The 14,564-nt window shown below is 54.4% G+C and overlaps 2 protein-coding genes across 3 annotated transcripts; both read right to left on the reverse strand.

Annotated features, from left to right (window-relative positions):
• Positions 1 to 557: 557 nt before the first annotated feature.
• Positions 558 to 2,961, reverse strand: ICAM4 (intercellular adhesion molecule 4 (Landsteiner-Wiener blood group)). Its single transcript, XM_033134551.1, has 3 exons — positions 1,511 to 2,961; positions 1,096 to 1,395; positions 558 to 950 (listed from the first exon to the last, which is right to left on the reverse strand). The coding sequence occupies exons 1-3, from the start codon at positions 1,902 to 1,904 to the stop codon at positions 832 to 834; spliced, it is 813 nt and encodes a 270-aa protein (XP_032990442.1). The 5' UTR covers positions 1,905 to 2,961; the 3' UTR covers positions 558 to 831.
• Positions 2,962 to 3,937: 976 nt separating this feature from the next.
• On the reverse strand, positions 3,938 to 12,576 carry ICAM1 (intercellular adhesion molecule 1). Of its 2 annotated transcripts, XM_033135307.1 has the most exons (7): positions 11,368 to 11,434; positions 9,643 to 9,903; positions 5,950 to 6,249; positions 5,303 to 5,590; positions 4,975 to 5,229; positions 4,525 to 4,776; positions 3,938 to 4,441 (listed from the first exon to the last, which is right to left on the reverse strand). In XM_033135307.1, exons 1-7 carry the CDS (start codon positions 11,432 to 11,434, stop codon positions 4,278 to 4,280), a joined length of 1,587 nt encoding a protein of 528 aa, XP_032991198.1. In that variant the 3' UTR covers positions 3,938 to 4,277. The 2 variants fall into 2 exon arrangements, with proteins under 2 accessions (XP_032991198.1, XP_032991199.1); XM_033135308.1 differs by lacking the exon at positions 4,525 to 4,776 and having other exon boundaries at positions 11,368 to 12,576.
• Positions 12,577 to 14,564: the final 1,988 nt, after the last annotated feature.

Genomic DNA, 14,564 nt, shown 5'->3' on the forward strand with positions numbered 1-14,564 from the left:
TTGAGTCCACTTTCCGCACGGCGGGTGGGAACCCTGGACCATGCAGGCCCAGCAGGCATTCAGTGCGGACCCAGATTCTGTGTCCAAGCGAGACCAAGAGACCAACTGTGACACTTTTGACCCAGCATCTGGGCTCCAAGCTTTGACACCCTTATGTGCCCACCAGGCTGGATAACTATCAGGACGTTGCCAGGACGCAAGTCTGTGCCACCCCACGTGGATCATCTGATTGCTCTTACTTCGCAGTCACCACATTGGTACCTATTCTGCCTATCCACGTTCCTCAGTATGTCCATGTTCCTCAGTATGTCCCGCCCACTTGTGCTCTTCACTCCGGCGCTAACAAGTGAATTATGGGGATCAGTTCTCGTCACACCCTTGTGCTCCAGGAAAAGTGCAGGATCAAAAGTAGAAAGGAAGGGGGGGATGGGAAAGGAAACGTAATATCCAATCAGGTGATAGCGGCGGAGCCAATCAGGAAAAGCCATATAGTGAAGGCGCCCGCCCACAGCCCAAGGCCTTCCAGTGCCTTTGCTTTGCCCATCTGCACCGCACTGATAATAGCCACAGGACAGGTGTGTATTACTACACCGGCTAGCAATGCAGAGGGATTGGGACTCTGAACCAGAGTGAGGAAACCTCAGGTGCCCTCAAGGAGACAAGGAACTTGGAGAAAGTGCGACAAGGCCAAAAAAGACCACTTCTCGGAGGCAGTGTACTGTTGGGGGACCTTTAGATGGAACAGAGGTCGGCTTTATTGATCCAGGCAGGGTTCCCCAAAGTAGTCCAGATTCCTTTTTGCTCAGGCTCAACTGGCATGGACCACCCCTTCTACGGCCGGGACTGCATCAATAGGTACTTTCGCAGGTAGGCAGCCCCTACGATGAGAAGGATCCCCACAAGGGCTGCGATGGAGGTGGAAGCCAAGGGATTGGACGCGGGGCTCCAAGCTGGGGACAGGAAGTGAGAATTAGGAACCGAGCACTTGGAGGTGTGACGACCCTCATGGAGCTCAAGCTTGGCACGAACAGCCTCCGGGGATCATAACCCTTCCCCACCCCTCCTCAAGTCCCCAGAATCACAAGGGTGCCTCACCGAAGATTGTCATGGGTGCGGAGCTGCTGCGGACCACCAGGCCGTCAAGATTGAGGCGCGCGTGGCAGGTCACCGGCTGCCAGAGGTCGCAGGGCCTGGCCAAGTACTCATATGTCAGCGTCACGTTGGCCAGATCCAGGCCCGTGAAGCGCTTGAGGTTCTCAGAATAGATGACCCGGCCGCCGTGCCGCAGAGTCACCACTAGGAAGCCCACGGGGAATACATGCGTCACGTGGCAGCGCAGAGTGTACTTACCGTCCTCTAAGACCGGAGGCTCCAGGATCACGCTGTGTGGCGGTTCTAAAGCAAGAGGGGGCCGCTGAGCAAGGTCCGCGGGCGCCCCCTAGCGCGACTGTCAACCGCCCCATTTCTGTCCCCCCCCTCATCCCGCCGGGTCTGAGCCCCTTTCCCTCACTATAGGCGTTGATCCTGGCCGTGGCACCCTGCGTTATTCCTGCGCAGGTGACGTAGCAGTGCACGTCGGAGCTCCAGGCCCTCACATCCAGCAGCTGGAAGGATACCCAGTTGGACCCTTTGAGCGTCTTGCCTCGCTGCAGTCCAGTATGGAGCCTGGGGCCCTCCGGTAGGGGGCAGCTGCTGCTGCAGTTGAGCCACACCGAACTCCCGGGCTGCACGGCCTTGAACGTGGGGCTTATGCGGACCCAGAACGGCGCTTCGGTCTCCGAGGACACGGGAGAATTGTCTCCTGGGCCTTGCGCCCACACAGCCCGACGCCTCCGCGCGCTCCCACCTTCCTGGTAGGCAGCCGCCAGCAAAACCAGCAGCGAGAGGGGGAGCAGAAACCTCATGGCAAGCAGCCCGAACTGAGGGACAGGGCTCCAGAAAGCCAAGGCTGGCTCTGGAGATAAGGAGGAAGGAAGCCCCTCCTCCTCAGCCCCACCCGAGACAGGCTTGCTTCCAGAGGGCGCAGAAGCCCTGCAATATATATACCCACAATGGGATTCCAGACCCCATTATAAACCAATGTCCATGTGTTTTTGCCAGAGAGGAATCTTTAATTTTTTACCCCCTTCTTCCGCCTACCCCGCCCCCCACTCCAGTTGAAGCCTTTGTTTCTCAGTCTATTGTAGGACACAGCTCCCTGACCCATGCTGGTATTATGAGCCTTGAGCTCCCCCACAGCTGAGGTAGTTGGTCGTCAGTCTGCTGCTCCCAGCAGCTCATGGCAGCTCTCGCTGGCTGCTGGCCGCTCACGCTGGCCACCAGCCGCTCATGGTAGCTCACAGCAGCTCACGCCAACCTCTAGCTGCTCACGGCAGCCCAGCTCCTGGGAGAGCTGTTGTTTACAATCATAGGTGTAGAGGGCGCAGGTCACTGGCCCACGTGAGAATCAAAATGGCGACCTTGGCTTTAGGAGCGCGGCACTCCCACCACCTGAACCACCGGGCTGGCCCTCTTTACTCTTTATTCTCACTGGCATCTCAGAAGGTCCTAATAAATTCAGATTTGGATTAGGGCCCCAGGGTTGGGCCTCAAACTGCAGCCTTTTCTTGCGGGAAGAAGTGGGAAGACAGGGCTGTGGTAGAGTGGCTAGAAAGTGTTCCATCTGGACTTGACACCTCACCTCAACTCACACAAGGCTGGGCCAAATGAAAAAGCTTTATTAGCACAAGGGAGGGGTTTCTGGAGTTGGGAGTCCTCTGAGGCCTCTCCTCCCCATTGCCTGAAGGGCCCTCATCACTGCAAGTATTTGGAGCTGCTAGAGTTCTGTTCTTGCGTGGTGTGGGCACAGAGCCAGGAGTACAGTTTCCAGGCTCTCGGCCTCACGTGGAAAGGTGCTGGCTCAGGTAGTAAATGGCCTTCAACTGTGATTGGATGGCCATCAGCTGTGGCTAGTTGGCTGTCAGCTGTAACCAGTGAGCCATTGGCCACTAATATAACTGCTGTGGCTACGCTAGCAGCAAATGGGGGCTGGCAAGAAGATGGTGGCTGGAAAGCGCGGATTGCAGTTAGCACAGCTGAGTGAGGGTTGCGGATTGCAGAGAAGTGGATGACAGTTGCGGATAGTGTGGCTCCTGCTTCCTGTATCTCCAACCCAGCCACCAGCAAGAATATAGTGGTATGACTTCTCCATCTATGGCTCCGTGGATGTTTTTGGCCTCACCATATTCTGTGTTCTTGTGTGGGGAGCGGGACCAGAGACCCTGCATGACACTCTGGCGTGACACATGGTCCCAATGAGATGGAAACAGGTAGGACAAAGCAGGGGCACACAGGGGTTGGGCCTAGTTTCATGAGACTCCATGGTTTAGCTGCCAGGGACTGGGGACTTATGTTTAGGCATGCCATCAAGTGTCATTGTGAGCACTAGCAGAGATGTATATGGGTGGAGAGATGGCTCACAGAGGTCAGCATCAGTGCTGGAGGCTAAGGGCTCCATGGGTCGTCCCTGGGCATGTCACCAGCAACATGCAAACCATGTTGCATTGCTTGTACCCTTCTGGGGGAAAGCAGTTTGGCCAATGGAGTGGGAAACTCCATCCTACTTAACCTTTTTGCCACATACTGCAATGCAATGCACAGCCAATACAACTGTACCTGGCATCCCTGAATGAGATTAGACTTGAGAGCTCCCTGAGGGCCGGAACCTCTGAACCTCTGTTTGTCTTGTTAACCATTCTATTCCACATAAAAGGAACTAATAAATATCTGATAAAAGAACAAATGAATAAATATGTTATCACCGAGAGTTGGAAACAGTCAGTGGACCGCACTGTAAGAGCTGGCACCTGTCAGAGGAAGTATGGGATTTGTGTTTCAGTGCTGCCCATGTTTGGGCAGGGCTACTTCTTAGCACTGTAGGACCTCAGCACACACAGTAGGGGGTGTTTTTCAATGTTTCCCAAATGGATGTCTCCATGTTGGAGGTATGGGTCTCCATCACTCCCCTTCTGACCAGGTCAGCCTTTGATATCTCTCACAGTCATGTCCTGAGTCTTGCCCCCCAGTCGTGGCTCAGTCCTGTGGCTACAGGTCAGGTGGGATGCCTGGGAGTCCTCAGTGCGCAGATGCCACAACCCCAAATGCTGTGTGTATCCTAACCGAGGCCTGTATCCTGTCCTCTGGCATTCTCGGAAGGCAGGTACAGCTGAATAGCATATGTCCGCCTCTGTTCAATGTGGCACTGCTGCCACTGGTGGAGGCCCTGTCCTACGACAGCTTCAGGGTGGCGTGTTCAGCTTCATGGCATTTGCCTCCCGGGCCTTCTGTAACTTGTATTCCCGGATCTTCCGCTGGCGGTTATAAAGGTAAGCGGCTGTGCACACGGAGATCAAAGTGACAGCAGCTGCCACCAGAATGATGGTGACCACTTGATTCGAGTTGTCTGTGAGAAGAATAGGAAGAAGTGAGGGTTGGACCAGGCTTATTGCCCCTCCCCTGCCCAGCCCTGAACACCCACACACTCACAGGTCACATTCACGACCACTTCACGGGTGACTTCACCCTGAAAGCCCATGGCCTGACACATGTAGGTGCCCGAAATCTGCCGCTTGACAAGTATCTGTTTCCTGATGGGAAGTGAACTCCCATTCCCCCCTTTCCGGCGACAGACCACCTTGGGGGGTGGGTTTCCCCTAGCCTCGCACTTCAGGGTCTCCTGGGAGCCTTCCTGCCATGTCCAGTTTCTTGGGCAATCACTCTCTTCTAGTCGGGGGCCATCTGGAGAAACACCGCAAGATGAAGGACAGGTCAGGGAGCAGGACACCCCCTCACCACCTAGGACTGGAGGACTTAGGTAGGAACTCAAGGGGGAGGCCACCAGGATGGGGGCAGGGGTGGGCACCGGAGGTCAGAAGCTCATGAGGTTTTAGGCTCAGCCTTAGAGGTTAGGGGTCATTGTCCAGCGGCCTCACTCACACAAAACACGGAGCTCCTGGGTCGTGTTCTTGCGCAGCACCGTCCCAGCCACCTCCAGGGCAGCAGAGCACAAGAAGATGCGCCCGTCGTCGTTGGAAGTGGCGTTCAGCAGAAATTGGGCACTTGGGCCTGGAGGCCCAGCTGGGGCCCCTTGCAGCGTCACCACAGCTCCAGCACAGGCCTTGCACTCCACACTCACCACAGTCCCCTCGGAGACATTAGGCGGGCTCAGGGTCAGGATGGGAGCAGGGAAGCCTAGAGACAGGGCACAGAGTGAGCCCCGCTCCTAGTGCTGGCCACACCCCTCAACCCCCCGGTCTCTACTTACTGTAGATGGTCACATTCTCCAATGTCCACTGGCTCTGGTTTCCCAGAGTCACTGTACACGTCAGCTGCTGGGTGCCCTCTTCCTCTGTGTTCGCTTTGATGTAAGCCGTAGCCAAGAGAGAGTCCTTGTTGTACTCAACTGTGGTTTCCAGCCTATGGTCCTCTAGCACCAGGTGGACTTGGGCCTCTGAAGCAGGGAACAGCCCATCCAGGGTGCAGTTCACGTGCTGCTGTGTACCCACTTCCATGATCCGGGGGCTCACAAGGTGTGGGTGGGTCTTTGGCAGGACTGGTGAGAGAGGGTGGGTATGAACAGAGAGGAGGCTAAAGCCCTTTCCTGGGGCATTTTCAATCTATCACCTGGAGCTCCTCTTTGCGGGAGGCTCTGTGGCCTGGATCACCCCTGCCCCAGGACACTTGCACCCCTTACCCCAGGTCACAGCTTTCTCAGAAGGTCCTGTGACTTGGGTACCCCATCCCCCAACATCCACCCCAGTGGCCAAGAACATGCTCTTCAGAAGCCTTTGCAATCTAAGTCGCCACGTTCTCAGTATCCTCATGGCCACTGGCCCCTCCTTTCCAAGAACCCCTCACTCCAAGCCAGAACACCATGTGAGCCTGTCTCCTGCAAGCTCCCCAATGCCTCACCGAAGGTTCGGAGCTGCCTGGGGACTGAACTGTTCTGGAACAGTCCCCGGTTTTTGGGCCGAAGGTCCAGTTCCGTGCGGCAAGAGAAGTTGGCGCCGTGGTCGCCTCTGCTGGCCAGCAACGTGAACTCAGCGGTTTCCCCCTCTGCTAGCTGCCGACTCAGCTCTTCCTCCCCGCGGAGCAGCAACACAGAGAGGTTGGTCCGGGGCGCCCCTCCTTCCACCTCGCAGCGCAGGGTGAGGTCTTCACCTACGGGCTGCCAGGGGGGCAGGGGTGCCAGCTCCACACGCTTTGGTAACGCTGGAGGGAGGAAAGGGAGTGTCCTGTGAGCTGGACAGGACACCTGCCAGCAGGGGACACTGGGGCACCAGCAGCACCTGTCCAAAGTGACCTTACCACTCTCCCCAAAACACACCCCAAACTACCTAGCCAGACAAGAATGTTAAGTGCTACAGGTGAGAAGTCCCCAACTGGTTGTGAAGAGGGCAAGGACCTCACCACTCTCCCCAAAACACACCCCAAACTACCTAGCCAGACAAGAATGTTAAGTGCTACAGGTGAGAAGTCCCCAACTGGTTGTGAAGAGGGCAAAATAATTCTTTATTCACTGCAGCATCTAAGAGTGAAAAGTGGAAGAGAACCTCAGAGCCTGTCACCAGGTATCCTGTGAAATAAACAGTACATTTCAGCTACGCAGTCCACTAGAGATTGTTTTTAAAAAGACTCTGCTCCCCCTTCTTCTATCTTGGCCTTATTTTTCTCCGTAACACCCTTCACCCTCTGACATACAACATCATCTACTCAGTAAAATTATTTCTCCTCCATTTCCCCCCTGGAATGTCAGCTCAGGAGGTCAGGGATCTTTATCTGCTTTGTGTCCTGGGGTGTTGTTGGCAAAGGATAAGGTTGAGCCACCAACACTGATTTGAGGCCTTTAAGGAATTCGCTTTTATGAGAAAGAAGTTCCCAAACGTGCTGTGCAATCCCCTGAAATGTTAACAATATAAGAACAATCCACAGACGCTCAAAACACAACTCTGAATAGCCCCTGAAAACATAACCCACGGTCTTGGTTTTTGCAGGCCGCGGTCTCCATTCTGCACAAGGTAACAGAATTCCAGGTCTGGATTGCCAGTGAAAATTTATAGCAGAGCCCTGATGAGTTATGACTTAGCACTGAGACCCCCTAGACTCCCCAAAAAGCGGTCTTGAGGACACCCAGTTCCCTTCTCAGGAGGCCCTGAAATGTCACTCAGCAATGCTATTAGTGTCTGGACATGGTCCCTAGCTTTTCTGCTTCTTTGCTATAAGCTGTTGGTGAGTGACTGCCTCTGGAATAGTCCCAGCCCTCGGGGCTGCAGAAACAGATCCTCAGTTTCCTGAGCTGTAAAGTGGGGCTATTGGAGGCAGGATTATTATTAATCCATTTAAGAGGTTGAGAAAGTGAGTATAAATGGACATGATGTTTCCTTTTAGGGAGATGAAAATGTTTTAAGATTAGATTGTGGTGATAGTTGTACAACTCTATAAATACACTAAAATTCATTGAATTATACACTTCAAAGCTGTTAAAAGGCTGAAAAAACCCTCAGACATCCAGCTGTGACCTCTAATCACCTGCTGCAAACCCCAACTTAGCCAAAGGCCCCCTCGAACCTCAGCCCCCACATCTTAGAGCCCAGCTCCTTTCCCTGAAGGCCAGACTGATGGAGGATGTCTGTTTGACCAGAAGGTCCTCTTGACCCTCGACCTTTAGTACCTCACAAAGTCCTGGTCACTCATCTGCCCCTCCCTTCCTCTACACAGCCACTGCTCACAACACCTGTGCCCTGGACAAGACCTCGGCCAACTGCTCTCTCAATTCCTGTAAGTCTAGCTTTCTGCTGTCTAGATCCCCTGGCCTGCTCACACTCCCATCCATGGCTCCCTAGCACCCTGAGGAGAAGGTCCCAACTTCAACTCCAGCCTCACCAATCTGGTGACGTTCAGCCCGTCCTGCCCTCCCAATCCTAGATCAGCATCTTTCCCCACTCCAAACCTTTGCCCAGGCTGTTCCCTCTGCCCAGAATGCCTATCCACCAATTCCTACACGTCCTTCAAGGCCCAGTTACCTCCTGCAGGAATGACCACTGTCACCTTTTGAGAGAAAGCATAGCCACCCAGGGATGCCCTTCATCTTCATACTGGGGGTGAGGCAGGACCAAGCTAGAGTCTCTCCTAGGTCACACCCATGGCTACTGTGTGCCAGCTATCTGCTTCATTTCACAGAGGTGGAAATTAAGGAAAGTCCGGTGCCCAAAGTCACAGAAGGAGAAAGTGGCAGAGCCAGAACTCACACCTGGAGTGCTGGGCTTTCAACTGTCAGGTTGAGCTATGAAAGGGCCTTCCAGGAAATTTCCCTGGGGTTTTCAGAGACCACCAGGAATGTCTGGGGACTTTCCTCACCTGGCCAACTCTCATTGTGTCATTATACTCGTCCCACGAGGTCTCGTGTGAGAGTCAATTGAGGAGCTATGTCCCGTACAGTCACCCAGTTAGTAAGAGCCATGCTGGGACTGGAACCCACGGCTGTCTAATCCCAAAGCCAGTTGGCCAGTTCATTTGTTCTTTCCCTTTCTTTTCTCTCTCTCTCTCTCTCTCTCTCTCTCTCTCTCTCTCTTTCTCTCTCTCTCTCTTTCCTTCCTTCCTTCCTTTTGGGTTTGTTTTGTTCTAATTTGAATTTTATTTGTTGCCTTTGGTCATAGTAACTCATTCTCACAGTTCAAAAGACCAAAAGCAAAAAACAAAACAGGAGGAGAAAACTGGCCCCTGCCTTCTCCTGGAGGCCCCCCACCAGCTTTTCTCCTCACAGCCAGCTAATATGGTCATTTTTTTCAGTAAACACAGCCTCCCTCCCCCCGCTCCTGCCACTCCCTAATGCCCAGCATGGCATGCTAGTCATTCTGGGCATAACTTACTTCTTTTGAACTCGACTATACACCTTGGAGCTCACTCTTTTGAGATACAAGAGGAGTCCTCATTTTTGTACACAGTTGCATACTATTCCATCATATAGTCAAACCACAGTTTCTCTCCCAGCCCCAGGCATCTGAGTGGCTTGCAAACTTCTGCCCTTCCGAATAAAGCTGCAGTGAATAACCCCATTCCCCCATTCCAGTTCCCTCCTGGGTGGCGACACATGTAAACCCAATTCCCAGGAGTGGAGTTTGCATGTCAAAGGACACGAGTATGTGTCATCTGAAGAACTGACACCCCCTTCCCTGGGGTTGTGCTTCTTTAGGCTCCCATATTGTCAGCAATGTCCTAGGACTGCCTGCTGCCCCACAGTCTTGCCAGCACAGCTGTTGTTAATTCTTTTGATTGCTGCCAATATGTAAAAAATGCCATCTCAGGACCAGTTTTAATTTGCATCTTTTAAAAAAAAGTCAGATCTAGGGCCTGTCACATGTTTAAAGAGTGAGGCCTAGAGAGCCAGCATTCTCAAATGTGTTGAATCCCTGTTGATTCTCTAACTGCACAGAAGGAAGTTCAAGGAGGGGTTTCAAATGACAAGCAGGCTCTCCGAAGATGTGTCCCCCTGCCCTTCGGTGAGATTCTCCCTAGCCCCACCAGCCAGCAGCGAAAGCGGGGCCTCCCCTGCCCACCTCCCGCACCCAGCTTGCCCTGTGCAGCCCCTGGGCCCCGGCCACTCACAGTACACAATGAGGGTCACTGAAGCTGTCGACTGGATACCGTTGCAGTTTGAGAAGCATAGTGGAGTGCTGTCTTCTTGTATGTCACTAAGTTCATAGGTCTTCCAGTTGATCCCATTAGCCACTTCCTTCTTAGTCAACGGAGTCTCCAGACCCAAGACAGCATTTCCGTCACAGGAGGCTCTGCAGGTCACCTGCATGGAGCCTCCTCTAGGTATGATGTCTTCTGGGGGGTCTACTGATGTTTGGGCACCTCCAGTCCCTGGAACAAAAGTGTGAGGAGGGGAAAGGCATTACGAATTGGGTTCATCAACATCCTTGGGTACCCATCCTTGAACAAGACAAAACTCTCTGCCTTCAGCGTGGGAGACAGAAAAATTCATGAGCAAAAAAGATAATGAATAACTGATGTTAATAAGAGCTTCCACAAAAACAAAACAGGGTGACAGAAAAGACAGTGCCTTGGTGACAGGGGCTGGCCAGCCAGAAAAAAGGGAAAAGGGTTCCATGCAACAGGACCAAGTGCAAATGTCCTGGGGCAGGGTGTCCGGAGCCTAGTGAGCGAGGGGCACATGAGGTCAGGAAGGTCATGCAGGCAGTGTACGCCATGCCAAAAATGTGTTTGTTTATGCTGAGGGCAGTGGGGCGCCATGGAAGGTCTCAGCAGAGGAGGGACCTGGCGTCAGTGTTCTCCCTCACAAGAAGGCAGCTGAAGAGGACCAGACCTCCGGGGATGGAGGGGTTCTAATCAGGCTGGCTCCCCACACTTTTGGACAAGTGGTCTCCCCTCTCTGGTCTTTCATTTTCCCATCTGTAAGGTGGGTGAATATAGTCCTCCCCACCCCCGGTAACGCAAGTAGCTCCTAGGACCAGGCAGGGAGGGAGTGAGTAGCTACAGAAAAGGAGGAGGTGGATTGTTAGCACCCTCGGACACTGGTGTCTCCAAAGCTGAAAAAATGTCTGGCTGAGCCCCTCCCTCCTACCCTACCCCTAAAGATTCCTGCCCTCAGCTTTGGTCCCACTCTTCCTGGGGTGTGGAGGTATGAAAACAGCTCTCCAAGGGTGCTTATGGGATCATTCCCATTTCACAGAGGGAAATGGGGAAGCCTGGAGACAGGAAGTTAATCAGCCAGAAAGCAGTGGAGCTGGTAACCACGGTGTCCATCTTTCAGTCTCCTACTCCCCAGCCCTGACCACCCCTTGAGACTCAGGCTGGAGCTGCTGGAGGGGCTGTAAGGGAATCTCACTTCTCAGCCTGGAATTCCCCTGAGCAGAAGCAGGTCTGGACTTCCCCAAGGGCGGGGAGGAGGAACAGAATGTGCACGGGGGGCGGGGATGGGTCCCCAGCCTGCTCAGCTGGGCGCCCCACGTCCCACACAACACCTGACCCGCTCCTGGGGGCAGGAGGCGCATTGGGCCAGGACACAAGCACGGCAAAGTGGCCACTATTACGTTCTCATTTTCACAGCTGAGAAACTGAGGGCTCTGGGAGGTTCAGACTATATAACCTGAGGCCACACATCGAGGGAATGCAGGGTCTGCATTCGAACCCATGGCAGTTGACTTTCAAAGGGTGGCTCTAGCCCCAACTTCCCGTAAATAGCTACCTCAGTAGGAATGACCTGTCCCCAGGCGGCCCGGAGCCGGTCCCCGCCCCGACACCTCGCCGAGGGCGCAGCCCAGATCGCGGGCGCTGGCCCGAAGGCAGCCCCAACCTCGGACTCACCTGGGAGCAGAGCCCCGAGCAGGGCGAAGAGGGCGGGCAGCGGGAGTCGGGCGGCGCTCGAAGCCATCGCGACCCAGGCAGAGCGGAGGCGGAGACGTGAAGGGGTGAAGGTTCGGAGAACTGACTGGGCACTAGCAGCGCAAAGGTCCTTTTATAGCGACCGGCCACCGGGGGGTCGAGGGGCGGTGCTGCCTTCCGGGAAATCTCACGCCTTCCCCTCAGAAACGAGGGCTCAGGCATTTCCGGATTGACGCGATGCGGGGCCCGAGCAGGGCTGTACTCGCTTGCTGGCCACTGGAGCACCGGAATTTCCGAATTGGAGCAATAGGGCCACAGTGGCTGCAGCGACTCGGAGGCTGCTCCCGGTCCTAGGGGTCCCATCCACGGTCCCGTTAACCTTAATTCTGTGTTTACACTGCGCGGAGCGCTTTGCAGTCCCTTGGACAGTAGGGATTGTTACTGTTTCTGTTCCAGAGAGTGTTAAACTGAGGCTTCCAGCTGCAAGGGGTTCGAAATCCAGTGTCACTCCTCAGCGCCTGTGGGAGTCTTGAACCGAGTGATAGATCCCTCGCTAGGATGGGATCCCGGGAATACTCCCGGGGTGCCCTCCATCAAGGGTGTCCTTCCCTCATGGAGCATGTCCCCAGCCAGCTGGCCCAGATTTTCCAAGAAGCGGCCCAGAAGCTAGCGAACCCTGGGGGTGAGGACGCGCTGCGTCGTCACGTCCGGGGATCCGCATTCCCCCACCGATGCGAGTCCCCTCCCCGGCGGTCTCGCTTCTCCTTTCGGCCTTGGCCGTGGGGGCGTCTTTACAGCTTCCAGAAAAGGGAAGGAAGCCACGTGAGGCGCTGAGCCCCCGCTGACGTTCTCAGGCTCAGCGGAGAAACTGAGGCAACAGACCTAGAGGGGAGGGGAGGCGCGCGAGCCCTTGCCTTCCCAAGGGAAATAGGAAGCTCCTAGGCCCCGAAGAGGGAACACTCACACGCCTGTCCACCGCGCGCGGCTCCCGAAACTCCAACCCCGAAATTCAAAGAACGGGCGCTAGCACTAAATATGTGCAGGGCTTGTGCGGGCTGGTTCCATTAGGGCGTTGGGGGTGTTTGAGACCCAGCCCCTCGTCTATAGGCCGCCCCACATTCCCCACCCGAGGTCACAGCCTGTGCGTGTGACCTAAAGACAAGTTATCCAGCACGTTTGAGGCTGGGGACTCGAGTCTCTGAGCGCCAGGCCGCGAAGCCTAAGGCTTCCTGTTGTGGGGCGCGCGCTGCGTCTCCATAGAGACCTCTGAAGGGCCACAGAGGTCGCTAAGCAGAACGGGAAAGGAGGGGGCCCCGGGGACACCCCAGCCCTTCCTCATTGGCATGGGGCTGAGAATCGCTCATCGTCCAGATAAGCGTCCCTCCCCAACCTCCGCCTGATCATTCCTAAAGAATTTCCACGGGGATCTTTCTTCTTAAGTGCTGAATTCCCGCCCAGAACCGCTTGGGCAAAGGTAAAGACCCGGGATTGGGGACGTCCCTGCCCTTCGGAGGGTCTGGGAAAACCCTGCGCTGGGCGTTATTTTCCGGCGGATTTTTCTCAGGCTTCCACATCGGCTCTCTTGGCCTTGGTTCGAAGTACTCGGGCGGCAAGCTCCCCCTGGCGGCCCAGATTCACCATACAGCCAGAAAAGCATCGTTCTTCCTTCTCTCTCTCCACAGGGCTGCACGGTGTTGATTGAGCGCCTATTGTGTGCAAAGCATCGTTCCAGGTGCTGGGGACACAACAATGAACAGAATAGACAAAAATCTCTGCCATCACGCAGAGATGGTCTTAGTGGGGCGACAGACAAGAAACAAAAATAAAATACTATATAGCGTGTTAGTTTGAGAAAAATAAAGCTGGGAATGAGAGAGGAAATATGAGGGTTAATGGACTTTTAAATAGAATATTCTGGGAAAGACTGAAAAGGTAACGTTTGAGTAAAGACCAGAGGGCGGCGAGGAGGGAGCCAGTGTCAATATTAAGAAGAAAGTGTACCAGGCAAAGAACACTGGATGTGCAAAGGCCCTGCGGTAGGAACTGCCTTAAGGAATAGCCAGGAGGTCAGTGTGGCTGGAGTGCAGTGAGGAAGGTAGTTGGAGGAAAGGAGGGCAGGGAGGGGGTGAGGCAGAGAATGTGGGCGCTGTTGGCCAGGGGTAGACTTTGGCTTTTCCTCAGTGAGATGGGAGCCATTAAGGGTTCTGAGCAGAGGAGGGACAGGCCCTGATTCAGGTGTTTACAGGCACCTTCCTGAGACTGCAGGAGCTCCAGTCAGGGGGTGCAAGACCTGGATGGAAGCCAGATGGGAGACGAGGTGACTGCTCTAGTTCAAGTGAGTAATGATGGGGACTGAACTGGGAAGTGATATTGAAGAAGTGATCCAATTTGGCATCCATTTTGGCAGCAGGGCCAGTTGGACTTGTTGGGACATGGGGGCAGGGCAGATTCAAGGATAACTCCTTGATCTTGGTCTGAGACCCTGGGAGTATGGAGGACCATTTCCTGAATGAGGAGGGGATGGTAATGGGGGCAGGTTGGCAGGAGGAGAATGCACCTCCCAGTCTTACACTCCCTTTGCGGTTTTTGGGTTTTTTTCCAAGGAAAAGGGAAGCACAGATGCTATAGTCGCCAGGAAGGGCAGGGCTTCCTCCAGGGTGCCAGGGAGTCTCGGGCAGGCCAAGGAATGAGCCCAGGCAGAAGTAGCTATACTCAACTCTATGGCATTACTCCTGCTCTCTCCTCACTCTGAGCTCTGGCGTGGCCACCTTGCAGTTCCCTCATCCTGGAAGGCTCTTCCTCCCATCCCTGACATGGCTGGCCCCCCCTTTCTTGTGACCTGAGCCTACCCCCCATAACTTTCCTGAATGCTCCCCACCCCCAGATCCTGGACCACACCCTGTTCACTCCCTGTCTCCTACATTACTGAAATTTCATTCACTTGCTAAAATTCTTTCAGTTTACTTATTGTCTATGACCTCCATCTGAGAGCTCCAGAAAGGCAGCAACTCTGTCCACCTCACACCTGAATCAATGAATGGTCATTATAGAAGGTGATCAATACATACTTGCTGAATAAATGAAATTCCTGTCTCTGAGCATTCTGCACGTGCTGTTCCTCCAGCCCAGAATTCCCTTTCCACTGCTTTTACAAAAGGTTCCCAGAGCATTTCACTCAC

This window comes from Rhinolophus ferrumequinum, chromosome 18 (assembly GCF_004115265.2).
Source record: "Rhinolophus ferrumequinum isolate MPI-CBG mRhiFer1 chromosome 18, mRhiFer1_v1.p, whole genome shotgun sequence".
NCBI classification, from domain to species: domain Eukaryota; kingdom Metazoa; phylum Chordata; class Mammalia; order Chiroptera; family Rhinolophidae; genus Rhinolophus; species Rhinolophus ferrumequinum.

Bases quoted from the DNA above. Each gene is read 5' to 3' on its own strand.
- ICAM4 (XM_033134551.1), bottom strand. From the start codon at position 1,904: ATGAGGTTTCTGCTCCCCCTCTCGCTGCTGGTTTTGCTGGCGGCTGCC. The intron at 1,396-1,510 runs GTGAGGGAAAGG...CTCTTGCTTTAG, and splicing joins GGCCAGGATCAACGCCTATA to AACCGCCACACAGCGTGATC. The intron at 951-1,095 runs GTGAGGCACCCT...TCCTGTCCCCAG, and splicing joins CGCACCCATGACAATCTTCG to CTTGGAGCCCCGCGTCCAAT.
- ICAM1 (XM_033135307.1), bottom strand. From the start codon at position 11,434: ATGGCTTCGAGCGCCGCCCGACTCCCGCTGCCCGCCCTCTTCGCCCTG. The intron at 6,250-9,642 runs GTGAGTGGCCGG...TCCTCCCTCCAG, and splicing joins AGTGACCCTCATTGTGTACT to CGTTACCAAAGCGTGTGGAG. The intron at 4,442-4,524 runs GTGAGTGTGTGG...TTCTTCTCACAG, and splicing joins AGTGGTCGTGAATGTGACCT to ACAACTCGAATCAAGTGGTC.